A 27,301-nucleotide genomic window follows, 5' to 3' on the forward strand; every position below is an offset into this window, starting at 1 on the left:
TTTTAAGGACAAAGCCACGAAAGGTGTTTTAAATAAACAGATAATGAACTAACATATTGTAACTACTTGTAAAGTGGATGAAGCATTCAACACAACAGAGAGTGAACAAAGGGCAGATCTGCAAAATGAATGTACATCAGCATCTGAACTAACCTATTTTTAGCAGATAACTCCTCACATGTTCCAAATAATTTTGCCACTCCTGGGTGAAGTAGCTGCTCTAACAAAGCTTTGTTACTGTCGCTCTTCGTTTCACTTTCAAAGGCCTGCTGTTCTTGAGTTATTAATGTTTGCATGTAGTGATATAGTCTTCTCTGTCATAGACTGATCATAACTGTTAAGTTCTTCACTCGCACCATCCTATTCACAACTGGTCTCTGTGGGACACAGAGTGAAATCCAGGACAGTCACGTACGGTGGTATGCAAAGGTTTGGGCATCCCTGATCACTTCCATGATTTTTCTTCATAAGTCTTTGGTTGTTTGAATCAGTAATTTCAGTTAAATATATCATACAGCATAATAACACAATGATATTTGAGAAGTGAAATGAAGTTTTTAGGATTTACAGAAAGTGTGCAATAGTTACCTAAACAAAATTAGGCAGGTGCATAAATTTGGGCACCCTTATTGTTTTATTGATTTAAATACCTTTAGCACTGATTATTGGAACACAAAGTTTGTTTGGTAAGCTCATTGACCCTTGACCTACATACACAAAGTTTGTTTGGTGAATCAAATCATGAGAGAGGGTATTTATGACTGCCCATTGCAAGTTTTTCTCCTCTTTGCAACTTCTCTGAAGAGCCTCAAAACAACTCTCAAATGACCTGAAAACAAGGATTGTTCAACATCATGGTTTAGGAGAAGTGTACAAAAAGCTATCTCTAAAGATTTCAGCTGCTAGCTTCCACTGTGAGGAACATAGTGAGGAAATGGGAGACCACAGGCACAGTTCTAGTTAAGGCCCGAAGTGACAGGTCAAGTAAAATCTTAGATAAGCAGAGGCAAAGGATGGTGAGAACAGTTACAGTCAACCCACAGACCAGCTTCAAAGTCCTGCAACATCATCTTGCTGCAGATGGTGTCACTGTGCATTGTTCAACTATTAAGCGCACTTTGCACAAGGAGATGCTGTTATGGAGAGTAACACAGAAGAAGCCTTTTCTGTGCACATGCCACAAACAGAGTCGTTTGAGGTTTGCTAAAGCACATTTGGACAAGCCAGCTTCGTTTTGAAATAAGGTGCTGTGGACTGATGAAACTAAAATTGAGTTATTTAGACATAACAAGAGACGGTATGCATGGCGGAAACAGAACACAGCATCCCAAGAGAAACACCTGCTACCCACAGTAAAATGTGGTGGCGGTTCCATCATGCTGTGGGGCTGTGTGGCCAGTGCAGGGACTGGGAATCTTGTTAAAGTTGAGGGTCGCATGGATTCCAGTCAGTATCAGCAGATTCTTGAGAACAATGTTCAAGAATCAGTCACAAAGTTGAAGTTTGGCCAGGGCTGGACATTTCAACAAGACAACGACCCTAAACATTGCTCAAAGTCTACTAAGGCATTCATGCAGAGGAACAAGTACAATGTTCTGGAACGGCCATCTCAGTCCCCAGACCTGAATATTATTGAAAATCTATGGTGTGAGTTAAAGCTGATTGTCCATGCTGGGAAACCATCAAACCTGACTGAACTGGAGATGTTTTGTAGAATCCAGACTCTCATTGGAAGCTGTAGGAAGCATTTAGAGGCTGTTATTTCTGCAAAAGGAGGATCTACCTAATATTGATGTAATATTTCTGTTGGGGTGCCCAAATTTATGCACCTGCCTAATTTAGTTTAAGTAACTATTGCACACTTTCTGTAAATCCTATAAACTTCTTTTCACTTCTCAAATATCATTATGTTTGTCTGCCGTATGATATATTTAACTGAAATTGCTGATCCAAACAGCCAATGATTTATGAAGAAAAATCATGGAAATTATCAGGGGTGCCCAAACTTTTGCATACCACTGTACTAACAGCTAATATCACATCTTTACCACAGATAAACTTAGACAGACAGCAAAATCAGGTATTTACATGTACTGTTTGTTTGATTTTTTTTATTAATCCCAGTTTAACTCCATCTGAGAAATACACTGGGATGAGATGGAGTTAAACCAAGAAGCAAGCTCTATATGTAGTACTAACGCAGACACAGATTTTGCTTTTTTAATAGTGACATCAGGCTGAAAAATCCTATCCAATCAGAACTGACCCGAGTGGTTTTACAGAGAGTTTTGTCAGTAAGCACTGACACATTATTACACTTCCTGACATTCTGGATGAAAAGTGTTTGAATTAAGTCATGTGAGATGAGAAATGAGACCTCAGAATATAAAGTACTTTCTAATTTTGTAAATTTTTAGTTTCTTTTCCTTAAATATTAAAATATTGTTCCAGGCAAGGTCATCATCTTTGGATACTTCAACATTTAAGTATAATGTAGATTTATCTACAGAAGTTTTTTCTTAAATAATTTTAAAAAGTTTCTTTCAGAGTACAAATAAATACATTTGATTATAATAAATGTTTTGATTTCTAATATAGCTGCTTTTTTGGTGCAAAAGATTTTGTTAGCCAGAACAATTTAGAGTTTACAGAGACTAAAAATAAGAGTAAAAATGTTTTCTAGTGCTTAAAGAATGATTTTTTTAAAGCTTGGTGCAGCTCACTGTGCTCAGGGGATTTTTGTCATTCAGCTTTTGGATTTAGTTTCTCCTGGACCTCAGCCTCAAACTCAGAAACACATACTAATCTAACCTGACAGTTTTACTAACATTAAACATAATACTACCATTTTTGAAAGAAACACCTTTTAAATCTCACATTGGCGTTCAGAGCACATGGAAATTAGTTTTGCTTGTAGGACGAAGGAGCATTTAGCTCAAAATATAAATAATTTTGCAGCACTTATTGTCCTCTCATGTTTTGAATGTGCAAAGTCTGTTTCTGAATGAATTATATATGTGATATATATGTAAAGCATAAATACATATAAATGTAAACTTCACAGGACTAAATCTGAATCATTAAATTGTTATCAGTTTGCTTTTTGTTTACAATCATATTTATTCATACTGTGGATCTACTGGCTTGAAGGGTTCAGTGTAGATTTTCTGCTAAACTATCAGCAACTAAAATAATCTGAGACATGTAGCTGAGAGCATCTCAAGCCTTACACTGTTAAAACACCAAACAGTGGCTATAGCTGTAACACCATTTGGTTTTAAGAAGCCTTGATTATTAATGTTCGGCAAACATTGTTTCAAAATCTCTGCACTAACAGTTCTTTTAAACTCCGTCAAGCTGGCTGGCGGTCATGTGTCAGTTCAAACAAAATGGCATGAGACTGGAATTCAATTTTGCCATCAACTGGTAGTCTTTATTAAATAAAGTATGAGTTTACGTGCCAACACACGCCAAAGAACCCAACCCCTCTAAAAGCAGGTGGGCTCCTTTTATACTCTACCTGATTCAGGCGACCATTCTGGAAAGCACAAGTCTATAAAGTGTGGTGTTCCCAAAAGGTTGATTCTGTTCATCTGGACGTAGTTTTCAGTGGGAGAAACATTTCGTCACTCATCCAGGTGACTTCTTCAGTCTCAGCTGGCTGCAGGTTTCCCCAATCTTATAAACAGTACATTTACATAATGGCTGAAACCAGCCCACTGAAGGAACAATGGGCTGTGAGGTCAGTTACTTCATCATATGCAAATTGTCAAGTCTAGTGTTGGTAAACCAAATGAAAATTAAAGCTGCAAGCAGCGTTATGAGGGCCCTCGCACCCCCGGCGCGTCGAGCCACGCCCAACACCTAAAACAAGCACCTCCAATCTGATGTCACATTGATGGAATTCATGCATTTAACCACCAGCTAACATTTCATCTCATTCAATCATGATTATAGTCGTCCCACTAGGTGGCGCTCTAACCATTAATGACAAATGGCATACCAAACCTTTTCAAGCTTGAGTCTCATCATGCCTGCGACCTTTGGGAGAGATTGGACATTGTATTTTTGAGTGACAGCAGATTACTGCTTTTTGGCGAGTGATTGAAACTCCACGTGGCGCCATGACCATCCCGTTCCCCTGAACGTAAAAAGCTTCGCAATTTAACATCACAAAGGTCTTTAGATTCCACACACAGGAAATCGCATTAATCTGATGAAATCCCTTGGAGGAGTTCGTCAAAGAATGGTGCCTGAAAAGAGGGGAAAATGTCGCCAAAATTACACATTCATTTTAAAATGGCTGACTTCCTGTTGGATTTGGGATATTGCTCCAAGAGACTTTTTTGTACATCTTGATATCTCCTATAAGCTTACCAGGTTTTGGACTCATAGATAAAACACAGAGCAGGGGCTGATGTTTTGAAATTTTGTAGGGGGCGCTGTGGAGCCATTTTGCGCTATTCAATGAAAATGATCACATAACAAGATAGCCCTGAACAGATTGGAGGTGTGCGCCAAATTTCAAGACTTTTTAAACTTTCCAAGCCCCTCAAAACCCACTTCATCTTTCATCGTGAACAGCGTTGCCACCAGGGTGCGCCGTTCAGTTTAAAGTCACAATTTTCGCACTGAAGCATCATGAATGACTGATGGTGATATTCAGCACTTTTGAGGTGTCCACGATGAACCTGTGAAAATCAGTACAACAAAGTCTAACACATGAAATTTCCTGTTCCCACTAGGTGGCGCTGTGCGTATTCCTGACAATGGGCACATCAATCTGTTCAGGGCGGGTCTGACATCATGCCTGTAACGTCTGGTACTGATCAGACTGGATTTCATTGAGTTATACTAATTTGTTTCTTCATGGCGAGACATGAAAGTTCGCCATGCTGCTTGGGTCACGCCCTTTCGCGAAAATTCACAGTTTTCACTGTAACCCAAGACCAACTCCTTAAGGCTTTCCTGGAGAAATTTGAGGCTGCAGATGTCACCCATCACAATACTGTACCCCAAAGTGTAAAACATGACATTTCCTGTTCCCACTAGGTCCTTGATGTCAAATATGGCAGTTGAAATATGTTCAGGGGTGGAGCCTTATCATATGTGTGCTCTTTGGTCCAGATCGGACAATGTATGACAGAATGAGAGGCAATAAGATTTTCATGGCGAGTCATCGAAATTCGCCGTGGCGCCACGGCCTCACCGTATCACGAAAACTCAAAAGCTCCGCAATTTAACATGGCCCAGTTGTGTAGTTGACACTGACCAAAGATGAAGCTTATACAACCAAATCCCAAGGAGGAGTTCGAAAAAGTTCGAGGCATGGAAATGGCAAAATTAGAGCCAAAATGTCACATTCACGTCCAAATGGCGGACTTCCTGTTGGGTTTGCGTCAATGGGCCCACAGACTTTTTTGTTCGTCTTGGCATGGTACACATGTGTGCCAGATTTCATACATGTAGCTCAAACGATGTGTTCGTAGGGCTGCATTTAACAAGGCATAGGTGGCGCTACAGAGCCATTTCCCAGTGCTCATATGTAAAACCATTAAAATACAAAATTTTTCACCAGACCTGGCGCGTGTGCAAAATTTCATGAGTTTTTGACCATGTTTAGGCCCTCAAAAAGGCCCTTGTTTTGCCTGAATAATAATAAGAAGAAGAAACGGAGCAGATACAATAGGGCCTTCGCACTCTCGGTGCTCGGGCCCTAAAAATAAACATCCACAAAAGCAAACATCGAACCACAATACAACACACACAACAATGCTTTTGTCACAAGGACACTTAATGGACCTGAGCTGGCATCATTACACCTGAACTTACTGAGCTACTATCACAAGTTATATTGTAGCTAATCCATTAATATTTGGGCTGGATTCATGAAACTTTAGCCAAGTGTACATTTTATTTTTGAAAAAGTCACAGAAATTTGGATTATTTGGGACTTTATTGAAAAGCAAAAGTACAAAAAGGAGAGAAAGAGCAATGCAGTTTTACTGATATATAAACAGAAACAAACCCACCAATGTGTTAAAAACAGAACCCACACAACCCTCCAGAGTCTCAACATGAACTAAACTCTAGTGAAGATGAACACACAAAGGTTTAATTATGATTGTATTGAGACTGCTGTGATGCTTTCATTGTTTCATATTTAGGGCCCGAGCACTGATAGTGCGAAGGCCCTATTGTAATTGCTCTGTTTATTATTATTATTATTATTAGGGCCCGAGCACTGATAGTGCGAAGGCCCTATTGTAATTGCTCTGTTTATTATTATTATTATTATTATTATTATTATTATTATTATTATTATTATTATTATTATTATTATTATTATTATTCCGGCAAATGAATCGGCCTTTTGAGGGCCTAAACATGCTCGAAAACTCATGAAATTTTGCACACGCGTCAGGTCTGGTGAAAATTTACGTATTTTAATGTTCTCAGACATGGCCAGGGAAAATTAGCTCAGTAGCGCCACCTAGAAAAATGAAAAAGGCGAGCCCCCGGTATGGGTATGGCCTACATGTTTGAAAGTCGGTACACCTATATAACGTTCAGAGTCGAACAAAAAAGTCTATTATGGCAATGTCCTAAACCCAACAGGAAGTCCGCCATTTTGGATTGAAGGTGACATTTTGGCTCTGATTTTACCGTTTCCATGCCTTGTACTTTAACGAACTCCTCCTTGGGATTTGGTCCTATAAACTTCAAATTTGGACAGTGTCAACTACACCCTTGTGCCATGTTAAATTGCGGAGCTTTTGAGTTTTCACAATACTATGAGGCCGTGGCGCCACGGCGAATTTCGATGACTCGCCATGAAAATCTTATTGCCTCTCATTTTGTCATACATTTTCTGACCTTGACCAAAGTGAACACATATGATAAGGCTCCACCCCTAAACATATTTCAACTGCCATATTTGACATCAAGGACAGCGCCACCTAGTGGGAACAGGAAATGTCATGTTTTACACTTTGGGGTACAGTATAGTGATGGGTGACATCTGCAGCCTCAAATTTCTCCAGGAAAGCCTTAAGGAGTTGGTCTTGGGGTACAATGAAAATTGTGACTTTTCACAAAAGGGTGTGACCTCAGCAGCATGGCGAACTTTGATGTCACGCCATGAAGAAACAAATTAGTATAACTCAATAAAATCCAGTCTGATTAGTACCAGATTTTACAGGCATGATGTCAGACCCGCCCTGAACAGATTGATGTGCCCATTATCGGGAATACGCACAGCGCCACCTAGTGGCAACAGGAAATGTCATGGCTTTAATTTTGTTGTACTGATTTTCACAGGTTCATCGTGGCCACCTCAAAAGCGGTGAATATCACCATCAGTCCCTCGTGATGCTTCAGTGCAAAAATTGTGACTTTAAACTGAACGGCGCACCCTGGTGGCAACGCGGTCCACCATGAAAGATGAAGTGGCTTTTGAGGGGCTTGGAAAGTATATAGAGGCTTTAAATTTAGCACACACCTCCAAATGGATGAAGGCTTTGTTGTTATGTGACCATTTTCATTGAATAGCGCAAAATGGCTCCACAGCGCCCCCTACAAAATTTCAAAACCACAGCCCCTGCTCTGTGTTTTATGTATGAGTCTGAAACCTGGTAAGCTTATAGGAGATATCAAGATGTACAAAAAAGTCTCTTGGAGCAATATCCCAAATCCAACAGGAAGTCAGCCATTTTAAAATTAATGTGCAATTTTGGCAACATTTTCCCCTCTTTTCAGGCACCGTTCTTTGACGAACTCCTCCAAGGGATTTCATCAGATTGATGCAATCTCCTGTGTGTGGAATCTAAAGACCTTTGTGATGTTAAATTGCGAAGCTTTTTACGTTCAGGGAAACGGGGTGTTCATGGCGGCACGTAGAGTTTCAATCACTCGCCAAAAAGCAGTAATCTGCTGTCACTCAAAGACACAATGTCCAATCTCTCCCAAAGCTCATAGGCGTGATGAGACTCGAGCTCGGAAATGTTTGTTATGCCATTTGTACATAATGGTTAGAGCGCCACCTAGTGGAACGACTAACTAATCATGAATGAATGAGTTGAAATGTTAGCTGGTGGTTAAATGCATGAATTCCATCAATGTGACATCAGATCGGAGGTGCTGGTTTTAGGTGTTGGGCGTGGCTCGACGCGCCGGGGGTGCGAGGGCCCTCATAACGCTGCTTGCAGCTTTAATTATTATTATTATTATTATTATTATTATTCCGGCAAATGAATCGGCCTTTTGAGGGCCTAAACATGCTCGAAAACTCATGAAATTTTGCACACGCGTCAGGTCTGGTGAAAATTTACGTATTTTAATGTTCTCAGACATGGCCAGGGAAAATTAGCTCAGTAGCGCCACCTAGAAAAATGAAAAACGCGAGCCCCCGGTATGGGTATGGCCTACAAGTTTGAAAGTCGGTACACCTATATAACGTTCAGAGTCGAACAAAAAAGTCTATTATGGCAATGTCCTAAACCCAACAGGAAGTCCGCCATTTTGGATTGAAGGTGACATTTTGGCTCTGATTTTACCGTTTCCATGCCTTGTACTTTAACGAACTCCTCCTTGGGATTTGGTCCTATAAACTTCAAATTTGGACAGTGTCAACTACACCCTTGTGCCATGTTAAATTGCGGAGCTTTTGAGTTTTCACAATACTATGAGGCCGTGGCGCCATGGCGAATTTCGATGACTCGCCATGAAAATCTTATTGCCTCTCATTTTGTCATACATTTTCTGACCTTGACCAAAGTGAACACATATGATAAGGCTCCACCCCTGAACATATTTCAACTGCCATATTTGACATCAAGGACAGCGCCACCTAGTGGGAACAGGAAATGTCATGTTTTACACTTTGGGGTACAGTATAGTGATGGGTGACATCTGCAGCCTCAAATTTCTCCAGGAAAGCCTTAAGGAGTTGGTCTTGGGTTACAGTGAAAACTGTGACTTTTCGCGAAAGGGTGTGACCCCAGCAGCATGGCGAACTTTGATGTCACGCCATGAAGAAACAAATTAGTATAACTCAATGAAATCCAGTCTGATCAGTACCAGACTTTACAGGCATGATGTCAGACCCGCCCTGAACAGATTGATGTGCCCATTGTCGGAAATACGGACAGCGCCACCTAGTGGGAACAGGAAATGTCATGGCTTTAATTTTGTTGTACTGATTTTCACAGGTTCATCGTGGCCACCTCAAAAGCGGTGAATATCACCATCAGTCCTTCGTGATGCTTCAGTGCGAAAATTGTGACTTTAAACTGAATGGCGCACCCTGGTGGCAACGCGGTTCACCATGAAAGATGAAGTGGCTTTTGAGGGGCTTTGAAAGTTTATAGAGGCTTGAAATTTGGCACACACCTCCAAATGGATGAAGGCTTTGTTGTCATGTGATCATTTTCATTGAATAGCGCGAAATTGCTCCACAGCGCCCCCTACAAAATTTCAAAACCACAGCCCCTGCTCTGTGTTCTATGTATGAGTCTGAAACCTGGTAAGCTTATAGGAGGTATCAAGATGTACAAAAAAGTCTCTTGGAGCAATATCCCAAATCCAACAGGAAGTCAGTCATTTTAAAATTAATGTGTAATTTTGGCGACATTTTCTCCTCTGTTCAGGCCTCATACTTTCACGAACTCCTCCAAGGGATTTCATCAGATTGAACTATTCTTCAGTGTGTAGAATCCAAAGACCTTTGTGTTGTTAAATTGCGAAGCTTTTTACGTTCAGGGAAACGGGGTGGTTATGGCGGCACGTGGAGTCTGAATCACTCGCCAAAAAGCAGTAATCTGCTGTCACTCAAAAACACAATGTCCAATCTCTCCCAAAGGTCGTAGGCATGATTAGACTCGAGCTCGGATACGTTTGTTATGCCATTTGTACATAATGGTTAGAGCGCCACCTAGTGGGACGACTATAATCCTGGTTGAATAAGATGAAATGTTAGCTGGTGGTTAAATGCATGAAATCCATCAATGTCACATCAGATCGGAGGTGCTGGTTTTAGGTGTTGGGCGTGGCTCGACGCGCCGGGGGTGCGAGGGCCCTCATAACGCTGCTTGCAGCTTTAATGTTTTTATTGTGTTTTACGTCTAAAAAGCGCCCCTGCGACAGCCAAACCCATCTGTTCTCTGATTGGATTGTTACATTTGTGATTGACATGACATTGACCAATCAGATGAAAGGAAGAAAAAATAGGGTCAAAATTCGTACTTGTAACTTGCAGGGGGGTTTTTGGGCTAAGTCCACACACAAATCTTTTTTACACACACACAAATTCTTTTTACACATACAAATCTTTTTTACGCACACACAAATCTTTTTTACGCACACACAAATTCTTTTTACACACATATCTTTTTTACGCACACACAAATCTTTTTTACAAGTACAAAATATTTATGACCACATTTTGAGCCCATATAGTAGACTCATTTCCCTGATTCCATAAATCAAAACAGGTGACCTGAAACACCAAACATAAAGTAGTTTTTACAATACAAAAGGCACACACATTGTAACTTTGATAGCAGTATTGACTGTCAAACAGAACAAACAGTAATAAAATATGTACATACATGTCTCTGTAGTATATACGTAATACAGTTACCTTTAAAGTCATGACTGTTCATCACTGTCATGTGTACCAGGGTTTGAACAAAACATAGATATGGCAATAATAAAAAGTACAGCTTTTTTTGCAATACCTTATTTATAGCTTTCATCCAAGTATCCATATTTGTATTAAAGATACAACAAATTATTTATTGCAGCTTTTATAAATCTTAAACTCAGGATTTCAAGACGCTTCATGTTGATGCTTATAAAAAAACAGTGATTGTAAACTGACTGTAAATGAACTGATCAGCAGTCAATTCAAAGCAGAGCAAAACAAATCAGGGAACTATTATTTTCAACTTACTAACCTTGAAAACAATGCCTCCAAAAGTGTAGTGGTTAGCATATTCACCTAGTAAGCAAAAGGTCCAAAAGTGGCATTAAAACTAAATAATGGTAATACACACTCAGACTCCCCACACATAAATCCTACAGATGTAGTTTATCTTCTTCAGGACCATCTTTATTTAAGATAATGCATCATTATTGTGTAAAAAAAAAAAAAAAAAAAGACCTACAATGTGAAAAAAGTAAAATTATAAAAATTATAATTCTACTTTTTATGTATTTTTCAGTGTTTTCATTTTTATGTATGAGTGTATTTATTTTACCATTATTATTATTGCCATTGTTGTTGTTATTAATTTATTATTATTAATTTATTTATTTGTCTATTTTTAATTTTGTTCTTAATATGAATCATTTTGGTCAGTACTTGCTGGTTTAATAAAAGTATCTTGGCCAAACAGTAGTGCATTTTTTTTGTGCATATTTCAGAAACAAGGTGTGTCATGGGTGCAATAAAAATGTCCCCTTCCATTACAACAGAGAAATGTTTTCTCAGGGGTTCAGTGATGCAGATTCTTCATGAAGTGTAGTTAGTCCAAGTGTTCAAAGTGTCTCCTGTTCAGACAAAAATTCAGCTTTCATTAATGACAAGTGAATAAAAATTTCTAAATTTATCAGCAAATGCAATCAGTGTGAAAGATTAAGGATTTCTTTAAAGCATCCAGTACAACACAAAGATGACTGAATGTGGTACATGTGATGTGTTCAGAGACATCAGTTACCTTTGTTGCAGATTACACTCTCTTTGTCAGAATTACTCTAAAGAAAAAAAAAACAATCAGGTCAAAAACTCAACATGTCCGACGCCCAACATCTCCACACAAACGTTCCTCGTCTATCATGTCACTAGTTATACAGTTTAACTAATTACTTATTCCCCAGTGAAAATCTGTTAGATGGCCTTGTTATTATATACAGGGTTTTAGTGGAAGTCATGACTGTAGTTACAAATTTTGTGCCACAGTTTCTTACCAAGACAAGAAACAGAAACTGGAGAGATGTGCACATAAGATGTGTCATAAAAATGCCTAGTTCAGTTAGAATAACCAACAGGCCTATTATTGCACCTAATTCTTTGCTAAAGGTTGCCATGTTCAGCATGTATGTTGCTCCCTATGAGGATGTTGTTTTTAGATAAGGGCATTTTGAGAACCCAAAAACAATCGACTGTAGGAAAAGAAACGTGTGTAATATGAGGGCGATGGCAGCTTTATACCTGAAATCTACAGCTGGTGAGTCAGATCAGAATTGTTTTTAGTAAATCAAAATGCATTAAAGTATAAAACTCCATGAGATTAATGAGTAAAAACATGCAGTACCACACAAAGATTAAGGCTGTGTGTCACAGAGAGCCTGTACTTACTTGCCATCAGCTGAGTTTTGCTGGTTATATCTGCAGAAGAACCATCTGAAGACGATTTTGAATCTGAATCTGAGGAGGAAAAATACAAAATGAATAAAAAGGTTCAAGTAAAGGAAAAAATAATATGATCTGTTGATGTTGACGATAGTGTTAAATATAGGCAAACAGCATGAACACAAACACAAACACAGGGAGAGAATCAAAGTTTTCTGAGTTGCAAGAGGATTTATTTTGTTCTGTTTCTGGCATTTGAATAGCTTAACTTTTAAAAATATGTTAGCACTGTTTATTTGTGTAGGTCAGAACAATCTTTGAAAATCTGCAGTGCTGACAGGATTAAATCATTAGTGTTATAAAATGCATTTATGTGAGCACAACAGAAATCTCAAACAGTGAACATGGAAGAGCTGCTCAGGTAGTTTACTGTGCAACATCCTGGCCATAGCAGAAGAAGAATAAGAATGAGGATGTGTGGTGGTGAAAAATGACCAAGACAGCAGAATAAATGAAGATCCTGAGGAGTTCAGAGAAAGGCTGAAGCTGTAAGACTGATAAACAGTTGTGGCCAAACAGATTAACGTAACAAGACGTGCAGTGATGCACAGAGCTGGTTTGTTACTGTAGATCACTGCTGAACATAGTGAGCCAATTTCTTTTTTTTTTTCAGTATTGACACTCTAATTGTTTCTGTTCTGTTTAGTGCTCTATAGCTGTGAACAGCAACTACTGTAACAGACTGTATGAAGACATGATTTTAATATCTAACATTCTAAATATCCTCCAATCCAAGTACAAACAGACAGACCTGAATGGCTCCTTTTTGTTTCAGGATTATTTTCAGATGGAGTCTTCATGTCTACGAAAAAAAGAAAAATCAAAACATCAAAAATTCAGCAACCAGCTGAGCTGCTGTCATTCATTTCTAACACACTGCCAGTCATCTGCTTTGTTTCCATGCATTAGATTTCAGTCACTAATTTAGATTCAGTAAAACCCATTCTTCAAAGTGTCTACATGGAACATTTACTTACAAGGTTTAGAAGATTTAGCTGTAAAAAAAAAAAAAAAAAAAAGAAGAAGAAGAAGGAATCACAAGTCAGTGATCATGGCTGTAAATGCAGGAACACTGATCCCAACACCGCTAACTCAAACTGGTTTACAATGCTCTCTATGTTACTTTATCTTTTACTTTATTTACTCTCGGTTCCTGTTATCACTATGATAACACTGTTATATTATCATGACACTGTGGCTTTAGACGTCATTGGTGTACTAGGACCTGAAGCTTGTTTTACTTTGCAACCTAAAACCATGTTTGAACATTTTGACTTTCTCACCAGTTTTCTTCTTGTAAATAATGACTCTGATTAATGCAGCAAGAACAAGAGCAGCAGCAACGACAGCAATGGGGATGGACATGTGGATGGAGAGGGGGCAGATCCCTTCTGCCGAGGCTAAAAAAACAGAAAAGCAAAACAAAAACAAAAACAAAGAAGAATAAATGACTGATTTATTTATTTACAATTATTTTTTTGTAAAAAAATAATAATAATTGTATCATAATTGTTCAATGACTGACAAAAATTGTGAATTTGTTTAAAAAAATAAAGATAGAGACAAAACTGAGATTTCCATCCTGTTCTCCTTAACTTCTCTAACTTCTTGGACTTATACACGTGTTTCAAAACAAATTCACCTTCCTAAACGGGATCATGTTCTGCTCTGTTTGTAGTTTCTACCTTCCCATACTGCAGGAAATCTCTGTGTGTTCTATTGTTTCTGCCATCTGCTCCAAAACAGTCAAGAATTAAACAACCAAACTTGGCACACAGGTCCATCGTAGGTCGTAGATATTATGATGTCATCATTTTCCCTAGCATACTGTAGCATGGGCATGTAATAATCAACAAACTGTCAGTGTAAGGAAAAGTATTATTTAAAAAAACCCAAACATCAAAAATGTCAGTGCTACAAGTGTAAACCATGATTGATTGGTTAGTAATAAAACTAAAAAATAACTTTAATTTATTAATTTTTTTTGTATGTTTTAGACTATTTATATGTGATCTGTGTCATATTTGGAGTTCATACAAGAGGTTCATTGTGGGGTGACACCAAACAGCTCAAACACAAAACAACACAAAAAACACATATTCATCATTCCTTATTATACTCTTACCATCATTTGTCCTGATCGCTGTATTGTCCAGTTTGGTGACGATGTCCTTGTTCACACCAGAGAACTGAAACACACAGTCGTACCTCCTCCAGTCTTCAGCTGGAACAGATCTCAGATCCAGGTTAACAGTCATCTGGAAGGTCCCATCATTGTTGGTGAGGATCTCTCCTATCTCCACACCCTCATAAGTCTCCTCTCCATCTTTCCTCCAGACCATCTTGACTCTGTTAGGGTAGAAACCTGTAGCGTGGCAGCTGATGGCAGAGGAGGGAGTCTTCTGAAGGAGAGACACTGAAGGAAGAACTGGAGAGTAAAGAGAAACACAGTTCAGTGTTTCTATATAACAGCACGCTAACTTATCATTTCTGTTTGATGTAGTCTGAAAGCCTTAGACATGTATATTAATGTACGTACCATGTAAAGTTTATTTTAAAAAGTGAAGGATACTACAGAGTTGAATAAAGAAATAAGAAGAGATGAGTGAAGTGAGCAGGAAACACATTAAAAAAAGGCTGTGGTGATGATTTTGAAATTTAACAGTAAATTTTGATTATTATCATTTTTTTAATCATTATTTTTCATTATTATCACTCCAAGTCTGGTCATGTGATTGTACCTGTTCTCATTAAAGAGCTCCTCCCATAGTTCAGATACTTCTTCACCCACTCAGGACAAATCTGAGTGTAATAGTTCTTCACACTGGTTATAAAAGCTTTGTTACTGTTCAGCTTGTGTTTGGTCACCACAGCCTGTTGTTTTGGAGCGACCCACGTCTCTGTCTTCAGGTCAAAGGTTATGAAGTCTTCTCCATCATAACCAAACTGCTCATATCCGTCCACCTCATTCGTCTCATCGTCCCATTCACAGCCGTACATCCACTGGACAATGTGAACACCTGAAAGAAGAGCAGATACGAAGATGACAGAACCAGAGTGAGATCCAGCATCGTCTCATATAAACACAGAGAAACACCAGTCAACAGAGACCGAAACACCTGACCTAAACCCACTGATGTAGGACAACACAGTGTGGATTCACCACAGCTTCCACAGAAGGAGGGTTTTAAGAGAGAGAGTCCTGTTCAGCAGGGAGTTATTACAACTGGTCTCAATAAACCAGATACCAGCCGGACCAGTATGAACACTCAGTCCTAAAACATATATTTAGTGCTTCTATTCTATTAAATCTGTTGAGGTGGGTTTTTTATTAAATGTTCAAAATGAACCAGCACATGTTTGAAAGGTTTCCTTTTAAAAGACTGAAAACATTATCATCATCATTTCTATCTTTTTTTTTATATGACCTGCACATTCACTAAATAACAAGCTGTGTAATATGTGATCTCAGTACAAATGCTGTTTTCAAAATGTTAAATAAAAGAGAGAAAAACATCATTTGACTTCACAATTCTTCATTTCTTCTTCTACTTCCTCTTTCGATTACTCCCTTTAACAGTTGCCACAGCAGATCTACCTTCATCTCACTCCATCCCTAGCATCCTCATCCGTCACACCAACGCTCTAAATGTACTCCTTCTCTACATCCATGAACCTGTCAAGTGAAGGCTGTGCCTACAATTCAGGGGGCCGTACACTTCTTCTCTTATTTCTCAAGCATCCTGTCACTCTCGAAGATTATGTTAAACGGTCTGGTTAAAAAGTAAACTGTTCCCTCTCCTAGACTAGACATCCCCATACCTCCACAGGTAATCTGGACCAACTGTAATGGGAAGTATCAGAAAAAACAAACACAAACAAACCTCCAGTCTGGTTGAAGCGCTGCTTTCATTATAAACGTCCTCGTTTTAAATTCAATACAGAAATAAGTTGAAAAAATGAATACGTCCGTTTATTGTTTATTGTTTTGATTTTGAAACAAACCGAAACCGATGCGTGCGCAGTAGCTCCTCTCTGACCAATAGGAATTGAAAGCTGGCAGCGCCTCACCAGTAACCAGCCAAAATTAGAGAACCGAGGTTATTTTTGGAAAGTGAAACTTATCTACGGAGCCCCGCAGGGGACATGGGAGAAAAAAAAATTAAGACGGACTTTTGCGAGATCTCGCAAAACTATCTCGGGATCTCGCAAAAGTTTTGCGAGATCTCGCAAAACTATCTCGGGATCTCGCAAAACTTTTGTGAGATCTCGCAAAACTTTTGCGAGATCTCACAAAACTTTTAGCCGCATTCTTCGGATGCCGGCTCGAAGCCGACCGGGAGGTCGAGGCACGATGTGCCGGGAAAGCGGTGTTCCTCCCGCCTGTAGTAGGTCTCGACCTCCCGTTAGCTTCGAGCTAACGGGAAGAATGCGGCTAAAACTTTTGCGAGATCTCGCAAAAGTTTTGCGAGATCCCGAGTTTGTTTTGCGAGATCTCGCAAAAGTTTTGCGAGATCCCGAGATAGTTTTGCGAGATCTCGCAAAAGTCCGTCTTAATTTTTTTTTCTCCCATGTCCCCTGCGGGGCTCCATACTTATCAGGCGGAAGAACATCAGAAAAAAAGAGCTAGTGGTGTGTAGTCTGTGGGCCCTGTGTCTTTAACTACTACGCCACTATAGATTGTCTAATCAAAATTACGTATTCATGCGTCACAGTTGTTATCACATATTTTCTGGAGTTATTTATACTTAATCATATTCTTAATGAATCGATTTTAAAAGCATTTTAAATTATGTTCATGTTTACACTCCTATGCAATTAACCTTGACTTCCCTCAGCAATCCAGATACAATTATTCATCCACCCACAAATTCAACCTATTTCGGGTTGTCAATTTAACATTTTCCTATACTAATCAAACATGATTAATATACTGTGAACTTGAACTTGAAAATAGTCGATTAATTTAGTAAGTTTAAGGGCAGAGGTCACTTCCTGTTTAGAAAATAGGTCAGAGAAGCTGCTCATGGGGACAGTCTAGCCCTGTGAATATCAAGCTAAGGAAGAAATAAGAGGTGCTAAGTTTCCAAATACACCGGTTTGTCCACTTACAGGCCAAAGTGATATGTTTGTTTATATTTTGTGAATTTTATATTGTAATATGTTTAATGTTGAAATATAATTTTATTGTACATTTGTGTTCACCAGTTCTACGGTATACCTGTGTACATTAAGAGGAGCACAGTAAACATCAGTAAAGAAGAACTCTGGTGTCTTGTGTACGTGTACAAGCTGGCATAGATAAGATGCATCCTAAAAGGTAGTATTAAAACAAGACACTTTTATGCTTTTATAGGTAAAAGTCCTGTAGTCAAGTGTGCCATAAAGTTTGTCAAAGGCCTGATTACAAGCCATTCATTTGATTCAGGTGTGTCAGAACAAGGCTGCATCTAAAAGGTGCAGGACAGTAGCTCTCAAGGACTGGAGTTTGGCATTTGATGCATTTCGTGTTATAAAAAAACAACACACTTCTGAAGCATCAGCTTGTGTAGCCAGGACGTCAAGGCTTTTTGTCTTCCTGGTTCTGCAACATTGCTGTAATGATAAAGAAGTTAAGAACTCAATAACATCAGAAAGACTTTAGTAATCTAGAATTTTGTATGTATAAAAACAAATAAAACCACAATATTTCAGTATTATTGTCTAAATCCAAGGGTTACAGACTTAATATTATGCATTTATAATATTAAAACAAAGCTATATGTGTTCAAATTTTATGACTTTTTAATGTTTCTGTTTCTCTTGTCCTCGTCTGACCACAGACTCTCTCTCTCTCATGACTTGCTGCCTCTCATATAAACTTACTTAAAGTTATAATCTCACTTTTCATGATTAAGAACTTGTGCCGCACATAAAGTTCCACAGCAGGACTTTTTTTGTTTTGCTTTGTGGGGGTTTTTAGAGTAGGTTTCTCCAGAATGTGCTGCTGGGTTATTGTTTGTCACAGGGCCCCATCTAGTAATGGGATTGTAGTACTGTTCAACATAAGCTTTGTCTTTAAGTGTGTCAGTAGATTGCAGATTGTGGCCAACTGAGGTCTGTTTTCTAACCCCTCCCAACTCAAGTGCATAATGTTAGCTACGGTGGCTGCTACAGTACAAACAAGTTTTTGTCAGCCAAGAAATCAAAGACATTAAACTGCTTCCATCTGGCAGCAGAGCTCTCTGCAAATGGGCCATCTCTGGACTACCAATGGACTGAACATGCCCTCTCTGCTGGATGTTCCAACTCTCACGTTCCACCTCTGCAGACCAGCACCCACCAGGAACAAATCTGACAGCTTCAGCTAAACACACACTTGTGCTTTCCTCAGGGCATGGTCACGTAAAGGTAACACTACTTTTGAGAAGATTTTTAACCCAACATTGGACAGTCATATCAGCAGGTGGAGTTTCTCTCACCTGGAGGATTATTGCTGCTTGGATTAGAACCTGCATTGTTGCAGCATCTGCTCTTCATGTGAGATATGACCAGCACACAGAGCGGCTGTCTTAAGTAGACCCAGTGACGTCTCCATCGTCATTGGACGGAGACTGCTAGTATGAAGGATAGCATCTGAGTGTTTCTTCTTTAACATGTCTAAAAATATTTAGATTTTGAAAAAGAACTAACCAAAGCAAACAATGATATGTCATATTCAGAAATAAATTGATTGAAAAATTGAATGATAAAAAAGTAACAAATGCAAGACATGGCAAAAAAACCAAAAAAAACTATACCACTGGGGTCTACACAAATCCCAGTCAGTAGGATGCAGGTTAAATATGTCATCGGTTACCAGATAGATAAAATAATAAGTAAAATATAGAATCCCACCACTGTTTACTGTTTTAGGAATGTGTTCATATATACTACCGGTCCAAGTTTTAGAACACTGCAATTTGTCCAGTTTTTTTTTTTTTTATTGAAAATTATGCAGTTTAATGTCTCATTGCACTGTGAAATGAAAGCATAGCACAAATAAGCTATTGGAGTTAAATAAATAAATAAATAAATAAATAAAAAGAAATCATGGAAACAATTTATAGACCAAAATTATATTCTAACCTCATCAAAGTAGCCACCTTTGGCAGATATAAGAGCTGAACACACTTGTCTTTCTACAATAGAAATCAAATATTCTTCAGAAAGCTCTTCCTATATCTGTTTCAGAAGTTCCAGTACATGTGTGACACTTGTGGGATGCTTTGCTTTCACTCTTCTGTCCAGTTCATCCCAAACCAGCTCAATGGGGTTTAAGACTGGCCACTCCATGTTTTAACTTCCTCCTGCCTGTTTGACAGTTGATGCCACACACTGTGGAACCATCCTTTTGCTTACTTGAAGGCGTGCAAAGATCCTCTGTGATGAACTGAAGATTTCAAATTTTGATTTATCAGTCCATAACACTTTCTTCCAGTCTTCAGTAGTCCAGTGGCGGTGTTTCATGGCCAGGAATGCGTTACAAGTAACGCATTACTGTAATCCGATTACTTTTTTCAAGTAACGAGTAAAGTCAGGGATTACTATTGCAAAACAGGTAATTAGATTACTGTTACTTTCCCGTAAGCACACTGCGTTACTGCTTTACTAAAACCGTGATTTTTTTGCGAAAGTGTCTCATGACAGTGACGTAAGCGAGTGCGACGTTTGTGACAGCAGCTGTGTGCAGATCAACAATGGATCATATATCGATTGTGGGAGAGAGTATGAGCATGCAGCGTTTAAAGCGTGGAAGTACTGACCTTACTTTGAGTTTGATTCCGTAAAAAGTGACAAAAACATTAGCGTCTGCTGTTCACTGCGTGGGAAGAAAACGTCTTTTTACAGCGAAAAAACCCCTTAACTTCTGAGCAAGCACCGAGTGCACTACCAGGGAATGGGAAATTCACAGACAAACTCGCAGATTCGTCCACTGACCGCTGCAGCACACCTGCACCAGGGCAAACCTCCGCCTACGCCACTCCTGCTATACAGGTGAAAATAGAGCAACAGGACCGCTTTGATGTTATTTATTTTCTGCTGTGTTTTACTTTTATCTATTTGAAAGAGTGAGTGTAAACACAAAAAGGTTTAAATGTTAAACAAATTTCTTCAAGTCAGAGAATGTTGCATATAATTAAATTTTTGCTTGATGCATAAATTTAAAGATTAAAACTAATAAAACAAGTTTTAAAAAGAGACTTTTCCATTTGATTCCATTTTGTATGATGGATTATGCAGAAAAAGTAGAATTGGGCTGAAAGATCTATCGCTTTATCACCTATTCAGGTTGTAAATCGTGTTTTTAAAAAGTAACTATGTAACTAAGTAATTTATTACTTTTGAAAATAAGTAATCAGTAAAGTAACGGGATTACTTTTTGGGCAAGTAATCAGTAATTAGTTACTGATTACTTTTTTCAAGTAACTTGACCAACACTGTTCATAGCACAGGCAACCCTCCTTGACTTATTCTGACATCTTAGCAATGGGTCTTAGCAACAGTTCAACAATTCCAGGGCCACTCTCCATGGCATCCTCTGGCCTATCCATCCTGTTGCTCTCCTGAAGCTCTGCTGTCTTTATGTTTGTGCCACTTCTATCGTGCTCTGTTGCTCCTCTGTGACTACTACTACAACTAACTCACTATGTACAGAATTGTGATTTAAAACATTGGAATCATTTTCTGCTGGACCTCAGGGTTCTGAACAGCTGGAAAAGTTCAAAAATACATTTTTAATCTACAACCATTACACATCATTAATTTTCTTTAATCTACAGATTGCATAAATGATCAAAGAAAACTCAATTTAGTTTTTTTAAAGTAACAAAATAGCAGAACTTAACTAAAATACTACTACAACAAACTCACTTTCAATTCAATTCAGTTTTTTTATACAAATCACAACAACAGTCGGCTCAAGGAGCTTTATATTGTAAGGTAGACTTTACAATAATACATACAGAGAAACACCCAACAATCATATGACCCCCTATGAGCAAGCAGTTTGGCAACAGTGGGAAGGAAAAACAGGAAGAACAGGAAGAAACGTTTGGCAGAACCAGGCTCAGGGAGGGGCGGGGCCATCTTCTGCGACCAGTTGGGGTGAGAGAAGGAAGACAGGATAAAGACATGCTGTGGAAGAGAGACAGAGGTTAATAACAAGTATGATTCAATGTTGTTTTTGAAAAGTAATAAAATCACAGAACTATACAAAAAGGTGTGAAATAAATTAAAATCAATTAAATTAAAATTTAATAAAAAAAAATTAAAAAGAAGCAAATACTTTTGTGGCACTGTATATGATTTGACAAACAAAGTGCTGATGTTGTTCTGTATTCTTCAAAGTTTAGTACACAGCTCAAAGCCCCTTTTGACTTTAAATCGAGGACTGTAACATTTATTTTTGAAAATTGGAGGATCACATAATAAACGCATGATCAGACACATCTTGACTAATGTAAGCCTTAAATGAACAAAATAGCACATTAAGGAACAACATATATAACACATATACATGAACCAAAGCACTGTATATTAAACATGGGTTTTTTTTCTTTAGTTCCTCTAATTCCCATCTTACCATCTTGATTGGTTTTGATCACTGCTTTGTCCAGTTTGATGGTGAAGTCCTTGCTCACACCAGAGATCTGAAACACACAGTCGAACCTCCTCCAGGCTTCAGGTTTTGTTGATGAAAGATCCAGGTCAACACTCATCTGGAAGGTGCCATCATTGTTGGGGAGGATTTCTCCTTTAATCACACCTTCATGAAGCTCCTCTCCGTCTTTCCCCCAGATCATCTCAGCTCTGTTAGGATAGAAACCTGTAGAGTGGCAGGTGACAAGGGAGAATTGTAGAAAATCTACAACAACATCCATAGCATAAAAGTAAATAAAACTGAACACCACCCATATAAAGTCTCCTGCTTCAGAACTAACATTTCAGAGTAGAGGTAATGAAGGAATCTTCATCATCACTTCTAGGCTTGCAGAAACTTGAGTGATGTTGGAATTTGTATCATGTTTACATTATACTTTGTGCAGCCCAAATTTGAATCTTCACTCTATTGCAGCCTTCTATGGAGAAAGCTTTTACAAACAACTTAGACAATAAAGAATTTTTTAAAAATTTTTGTAAAACATGTTAATTTCTAGTCCTCTGTATGCATACAGGGAAAATTAAAGAAGCAATACAAGACTTGTAAATGTATATCTAAAGCACCAGTCGAACTTCACAAACTAGTTCACAAGCCTAATATGATGGATTCTGTCCTACACACCTACAAATTATCCACTCTAATAGACTGTCTTGTGGAAATTAATGTTTGGATGACAAACAATTTCTGCAGCTGAACGCAGACAAGACTGAGTGTTTAATTCTTGCTCCAGAGAAAATCAGGCCCCAAATTACTCAACATCTGGGTCCTTTTTCATCCTCGATAAAAGCCACTGCTCAGAATCTTGGGATGATCTTTGATCAGTCTCTGTCTTTTGACGCTGATATTAAATCTGTGACCCGCTCCTGCTTTTTTCATCTAAGAAATATTGCTAAACTTAGGACTATTGTCTCCAAAGCTGAACTGAGATGCTTGTCCACGCCTTCATCTCATCCCGGTTAGACTATTGCACACTCTTTTCCTGTCTGTCTAAGGATTCCTTAAATTGCCTCCAAGCGGTCCAAAATGCTGCAGCAAGGCTTTTGACCCAGAGTAATGAATTCTCCCATATCACTCCCATGTTAAAATCCTTGCACTGGCTCCCGGTTGGGTACAGATATAAGTTTAAAATCCTCACTTTTACATTTATGTCTTTACAAGGTGAGGCCCCCAACTATATCACTGAGCTTCTCCAACCCTACTCTCCAAAGTGGATTCTTAGAGCCACTGATAGTGGTCTTCTGTCTATTCCACGGACCCGTTTGAAAACGAAGCGGGATCGCGCTTTTCAAACCCTGGCTCCAATACTGCGGAACAATTTACCTCCCCTGTTCGTGTGTAATATGTTGTTTTATTTGATATGCTTTTATACTTCCTTGATATTGTTATATTGTTTGTTTGATATGCTTGTACATTCTCATATAAAGTACTTTTTAATAGCTTCTTGTCTTAAAAATTGCTATATAAATAAATTTTACTTACTTGCTTACTAACTATATTCCCACATATATACATGTTTCTTTATTAATTGCTTATAAATATTATATTTTAGCATTAGCATGTCCCCTCTTCAACCACATTAAGAACCTGGATACATGAAAAAGAGAGAACAAATAAAATCAGTGACATCCTGTAGCAATCATGAGGTAATAACACATATACATGGGGGCATATTTTTTTACACAAAGACAAAGATTTCTTGTAGTGTTGACCTTATACACCACCACTGGATTTTAATTCAGACAATCAAACTGTGATTGATGTGCAGACTTTCAATTTTTTTTCAGTAGTTTTATCAAAATTCGGCATCAACTATTTAAGAATTACAGCTATTTTACTACATAGTCCCTCATTTCCAGAGGCTCAAAAGTTGTGCCAGAAACAGCATCTGATCTCACACCTTTAATGTGTGTGTTAAAACCATCTGTGTTTCTTTCAGGGGTGTGAGTGAAGAAAATACTTTTACAGTAAGAGGTAACTAAATAAAACCATGTTAATGGATACAAATGAGTGGTGTACTGTACAACAAAGAAAATGAATTGAGATTATACATGAAATAAAACCTTGAGTTTGGTTGAAGCGTTGCTTTGCAGTTTCAATGTTGTTTCTGAACACCTGCAGGGTGTTATTCAGTGCTTTAGTCTCTGTGTTCCAGTACTGTGTGTTATTTTCTGTGACTTTCTTCATCCAGTCCTGTTTGGGCACAGCTTTCCTGGTGTTACTGTCATAGTGAATTATCTCAACTTCATCGACCATCCCAACAACCACAAACTCTGGGAAGTTTGGCACCCCAGAAGATTCAGTGTAGAAATACTGTAGGAAGTGAGTCACTGAAAAAAAAAGATATATATTTTTTAATACAATGTTTTCGGCTTTAAAAAAAAATAGCACTACCAACTAAAAAAAAATTCAACTAATGAACAATATTCAGCCTATGACACTTACTACTACTACTACACCAACTACTAATACTACAGTACACTCACTGGACACTTCATTAGGTACACCTTGCTTGTCTCAGGTTTGATCCCTTTTTGCTTAAATGGCATAGATTCAACAAGGTGCTGGGAGCATTCCTTAGAGATTTTAGCATCAACACACTTGCTGCAAATTTATCGACTGCTCATCTATCATGTGATTCTTCTGTTTGTCAGCATCCCAAAGATGCTCATCTGTAGTGGTGTCTAACATAAGGCCCAGGGGGTAAAGTTGGCCTGACAAAGACTCCAGTCCGGCCCATTCAATGGCTTTGAAGTATGTGAAGGAGAACAGAAATTTTGTATTTTTAAGTTGTATTTTATATGTTTTAGGCTTCTTCTACTGAAAAATGTGTAATTTCACTAATTTATGTCTTTAGTAAATCTAGTGTTAACACTAGATTTACTAAACCTGCGCAAATTTGCGTAACTTCCCTGAACCCAACACCTACTAGAATTACTGACTTTTTTATTTTCTGGTGCAAGTCCCGAGATGTTATTCACCCCAGGTGAGATTTTCACAGGTCGTCAGCTCGTTTCTCCTCCTGCTTTTGTTGTGCAAACCACCCATTATCGTTGAGGCCTGGTACATTTGCATTTGTTTACTCAGAGTAGCGCAGATCCAAGGCAGGCCAATGCCTTGGATCTGAGCTCTGTGTTACAACCTTCAGAAATGCCTGCCGTATCTATACAAAATATCCCACACATTGACTGACCTGCAAATGTGAAAGACACACATTCACGCATTCACAATATACATCATCCCTGCATTCAGCAATGAAGTTCCTTGACTCTCAGCACAGATCTTCCATTGTTCCATTGTGACTGTGTATGTTTAGGAGTGGCATTGCATTACTACATTTAAGCCTAAAGAGTCATGCTGACATGATGATGATGATGATGATAATGTTTCTGCTGAAACAGCACTTCATTTTTATAGAAGATATCTCAGAGATTAAACATGTAATTAAAGGTAGAAAAGCCAAATGGCTGCTCTCCGGGGGTTTAATTAAGTTTCTGTAGATTGGCAGAAAGGGTCATTTCACTGGTCTGGCCTACATAAACTTAACATGGACTGTATGTTTGGTCAGTGATATAAAATGACTTTGGCATCCCTGTTCTATTGGATCGAAAAAGATCTGGTGACTGTGGAGGCCATTTGAGTACAGTGAACTAATTGTCATGTTCACTGCTCAGAGAAGTCCTGCCATTAATTAATGCTTCAATCTTAAATATGATCAACCTATCTCTAATAATCGGCTATGTACCACAGGCCTTCAAGCTGGCTGTAGTTAAACCTTTACTCAAAAAGTATCTCTAGACCCAGCAGTCTTAGCTAATTATAGGCCAATCTCCAACCTTCCTTTCATATCAAACATCCTTGAAAGAGTAGTTGTCAAACAGCTAACAGATCATCTGCAGAGGAATGGTTTATTTGAAGAGTTTCAGTCAGGTTTCAGAGCTCATCACAGCACAGAAACAGCTTTAGTGAAGGTTACAAATGATCTTCTTATGGCCTCTGACAGTGGACTCATCTCTGTGCTTGTCCTGCTGGACCTCAGTGCTGCGTTCGATACTGTCGACCATTATATCCTATTAGAGCGATTAGAACATGCTGTAGGTATTACAGGTACTGCACTGCAGTGGTTTGTATCATATCTATCTAATAGATTCCAATTTGTACATGTAAATGGAGAGTCCTCTTCACACACTGAAGTTAATTATGGAGTTCCACAGGGTTCAGTGCTAGGACCAATTCTGTTTACATTATACATGCTCCCCTTAGGCAGCATCATTAGAAGATATAGCATACATTTTCACTGCTATGCCAACACGCTCTCATGCCAAAGCGTAACACACACCAATTAGTTAAACTGCAGGAATGTCTTAAAGACATAAAGACCTGGATGGCCGCTAACTTTCTGCTTCTTAATTCAGATAAAACTGAGGTTATTGTACTCGGCCCTGAAAATCTTAGAAATATGGTATCTAACCAGATTCTTACTCTGGATGGCATTACCTTGGCCTCCAGTAACACTGTGGGGAACCTTGGAGTCATTTTTGACCAAGACATGTCCTTCAACGCACATATTAAACAAATATGTAAGACTGCTTTCTTCCATTTGCGCAGCATCTCTAAAATTAGAAATATCCTGTCTCAGAGCGACGCTGAAAAACTAGTTCATGCATTTAATACTCCAGCACCAGCAAGCACCAGCGAAATCTACTTTCGCTTTCGTTCATAACCTTTGTTGGTATATTCCACCTGGATTTTAATGACGCAGTGCGCTGCGTAAATTCTTATTGGCTCTTATTAGTTGACGTTCGAAGCCTTTGAGCCGCTTCTTTCAGTTGGTTGGCGATTGTGCTGTTGGAAGTGTCTTCTTTCACTTCTCAGCGTTTATGTTTGCCATTAGCAATTTGCAGAGGGTTTTCGAGCAACAGAAGAAAATGAAGACATTTCTGGCTCTGAGTGTGATATTCCTTGGATTATCCAGCGCAGCAGCAGGTACGTTAAGCTATTTGATTTGTTTTTTTGTTTTGTTTTTGTTTTAGGTAAGGCTGTGATAAAAGAAAAACAGTCCCGTCTTTACCCAGAGTATGTGCAGTCTGCTCTCGTCAAAAGTTTCATATATACTGTAAAATTTCGGGAATTTGAGGATTGTAAAATATTTTAAGTGGACAAATATATTGTTGATGTTTGTAAGTAGGTCTACATAGTTTTTTACACGG

At 38.5% G+C, this 27,301-nt stretch overlaps 2 protein-coding genes and 1 long non-coding RNA gene across 6 annotated transcripts in view; 2 read left to right on the top strand and 1 right to left on the bottom strand.

Annotated features, from left to right (window-relative positions):
- Positions 1–27,301, top strand: part of LOC120726645 (class I histocompatibility antigen, F10 alpha chain-like) — a 162,419-nt gene that overhangs the window by 129,568 nt on the left and 5,550 nt on the right. For 3 of the 4 annotated variants that reach the window (XM_040020383.1, XM_040020384.1, XM_040020385.1), the window contains exon 1: positions 26,935–27,077. The exons of the other annotated variant lie outside the window; for it this stretch is intronic. In XM_040020383.1, coding sequence (XP_039876317.1) covers positions 26,972–27,077 — 106 coding nt within the window. In that variant the 5' untranslated portion in view covers positions 26,935–26,971. Of the gene's footprint in view, positions 1–26,934; positions 27,078–27,301 lie in introns of those variants that run through there. 4 annotated transcript variants of the gene reach the window in all.
- Positions 5,772–13,241, top strand: LOC120726654. Its single transcript, XR_005694363.1, has 3 exons — positions 5,772–6,092; positions 12,554–12,562; positions 13,228–13,241. It is a non-coding gene; the product is annotated as an uncharacterized LOC120726654 (long non-coding RNA).
- LOC120726648 (major histocompatibility complex class I-related gene protein-like) lies at positions 13,616–16,400 on the bottom strand. Its single transcript, XM_040020393.1, has 4 exons — positions 16,297–16,400; positions 15,154–15,432; positions 14,538–14,840; positions 13,616–13,812 (listed from the first exon to the last, which is right to left on the bottom strand). The coding sequence occupies exons 2-4, from the start codon at positions 15,410–15,412 to the stop codon at positions 13,631–13,633; spliced, it is 744 nt and encodes a 247-aa protein (XP_039876327.1). The 5' UTR covers positions 15,413–15,432; positions 16,297–16,400; the 3' UTR covers positions 13,616–13,630.

This window comes from Simochromis diagramma, unplaced genomic scaffold (genome assembly GCF_900408965.1).
Source record: "Simochromis diagramma unplaced genomic scaffold, fSimDia1.1 OVJJ01000753.1, whole genome shotgun sequence".
NCBI lineage: Eukaryota > Metazoa > Chordata > Actinopteri > Cichliformes > Cichlidae > Simochromis > Simochromis diagramma.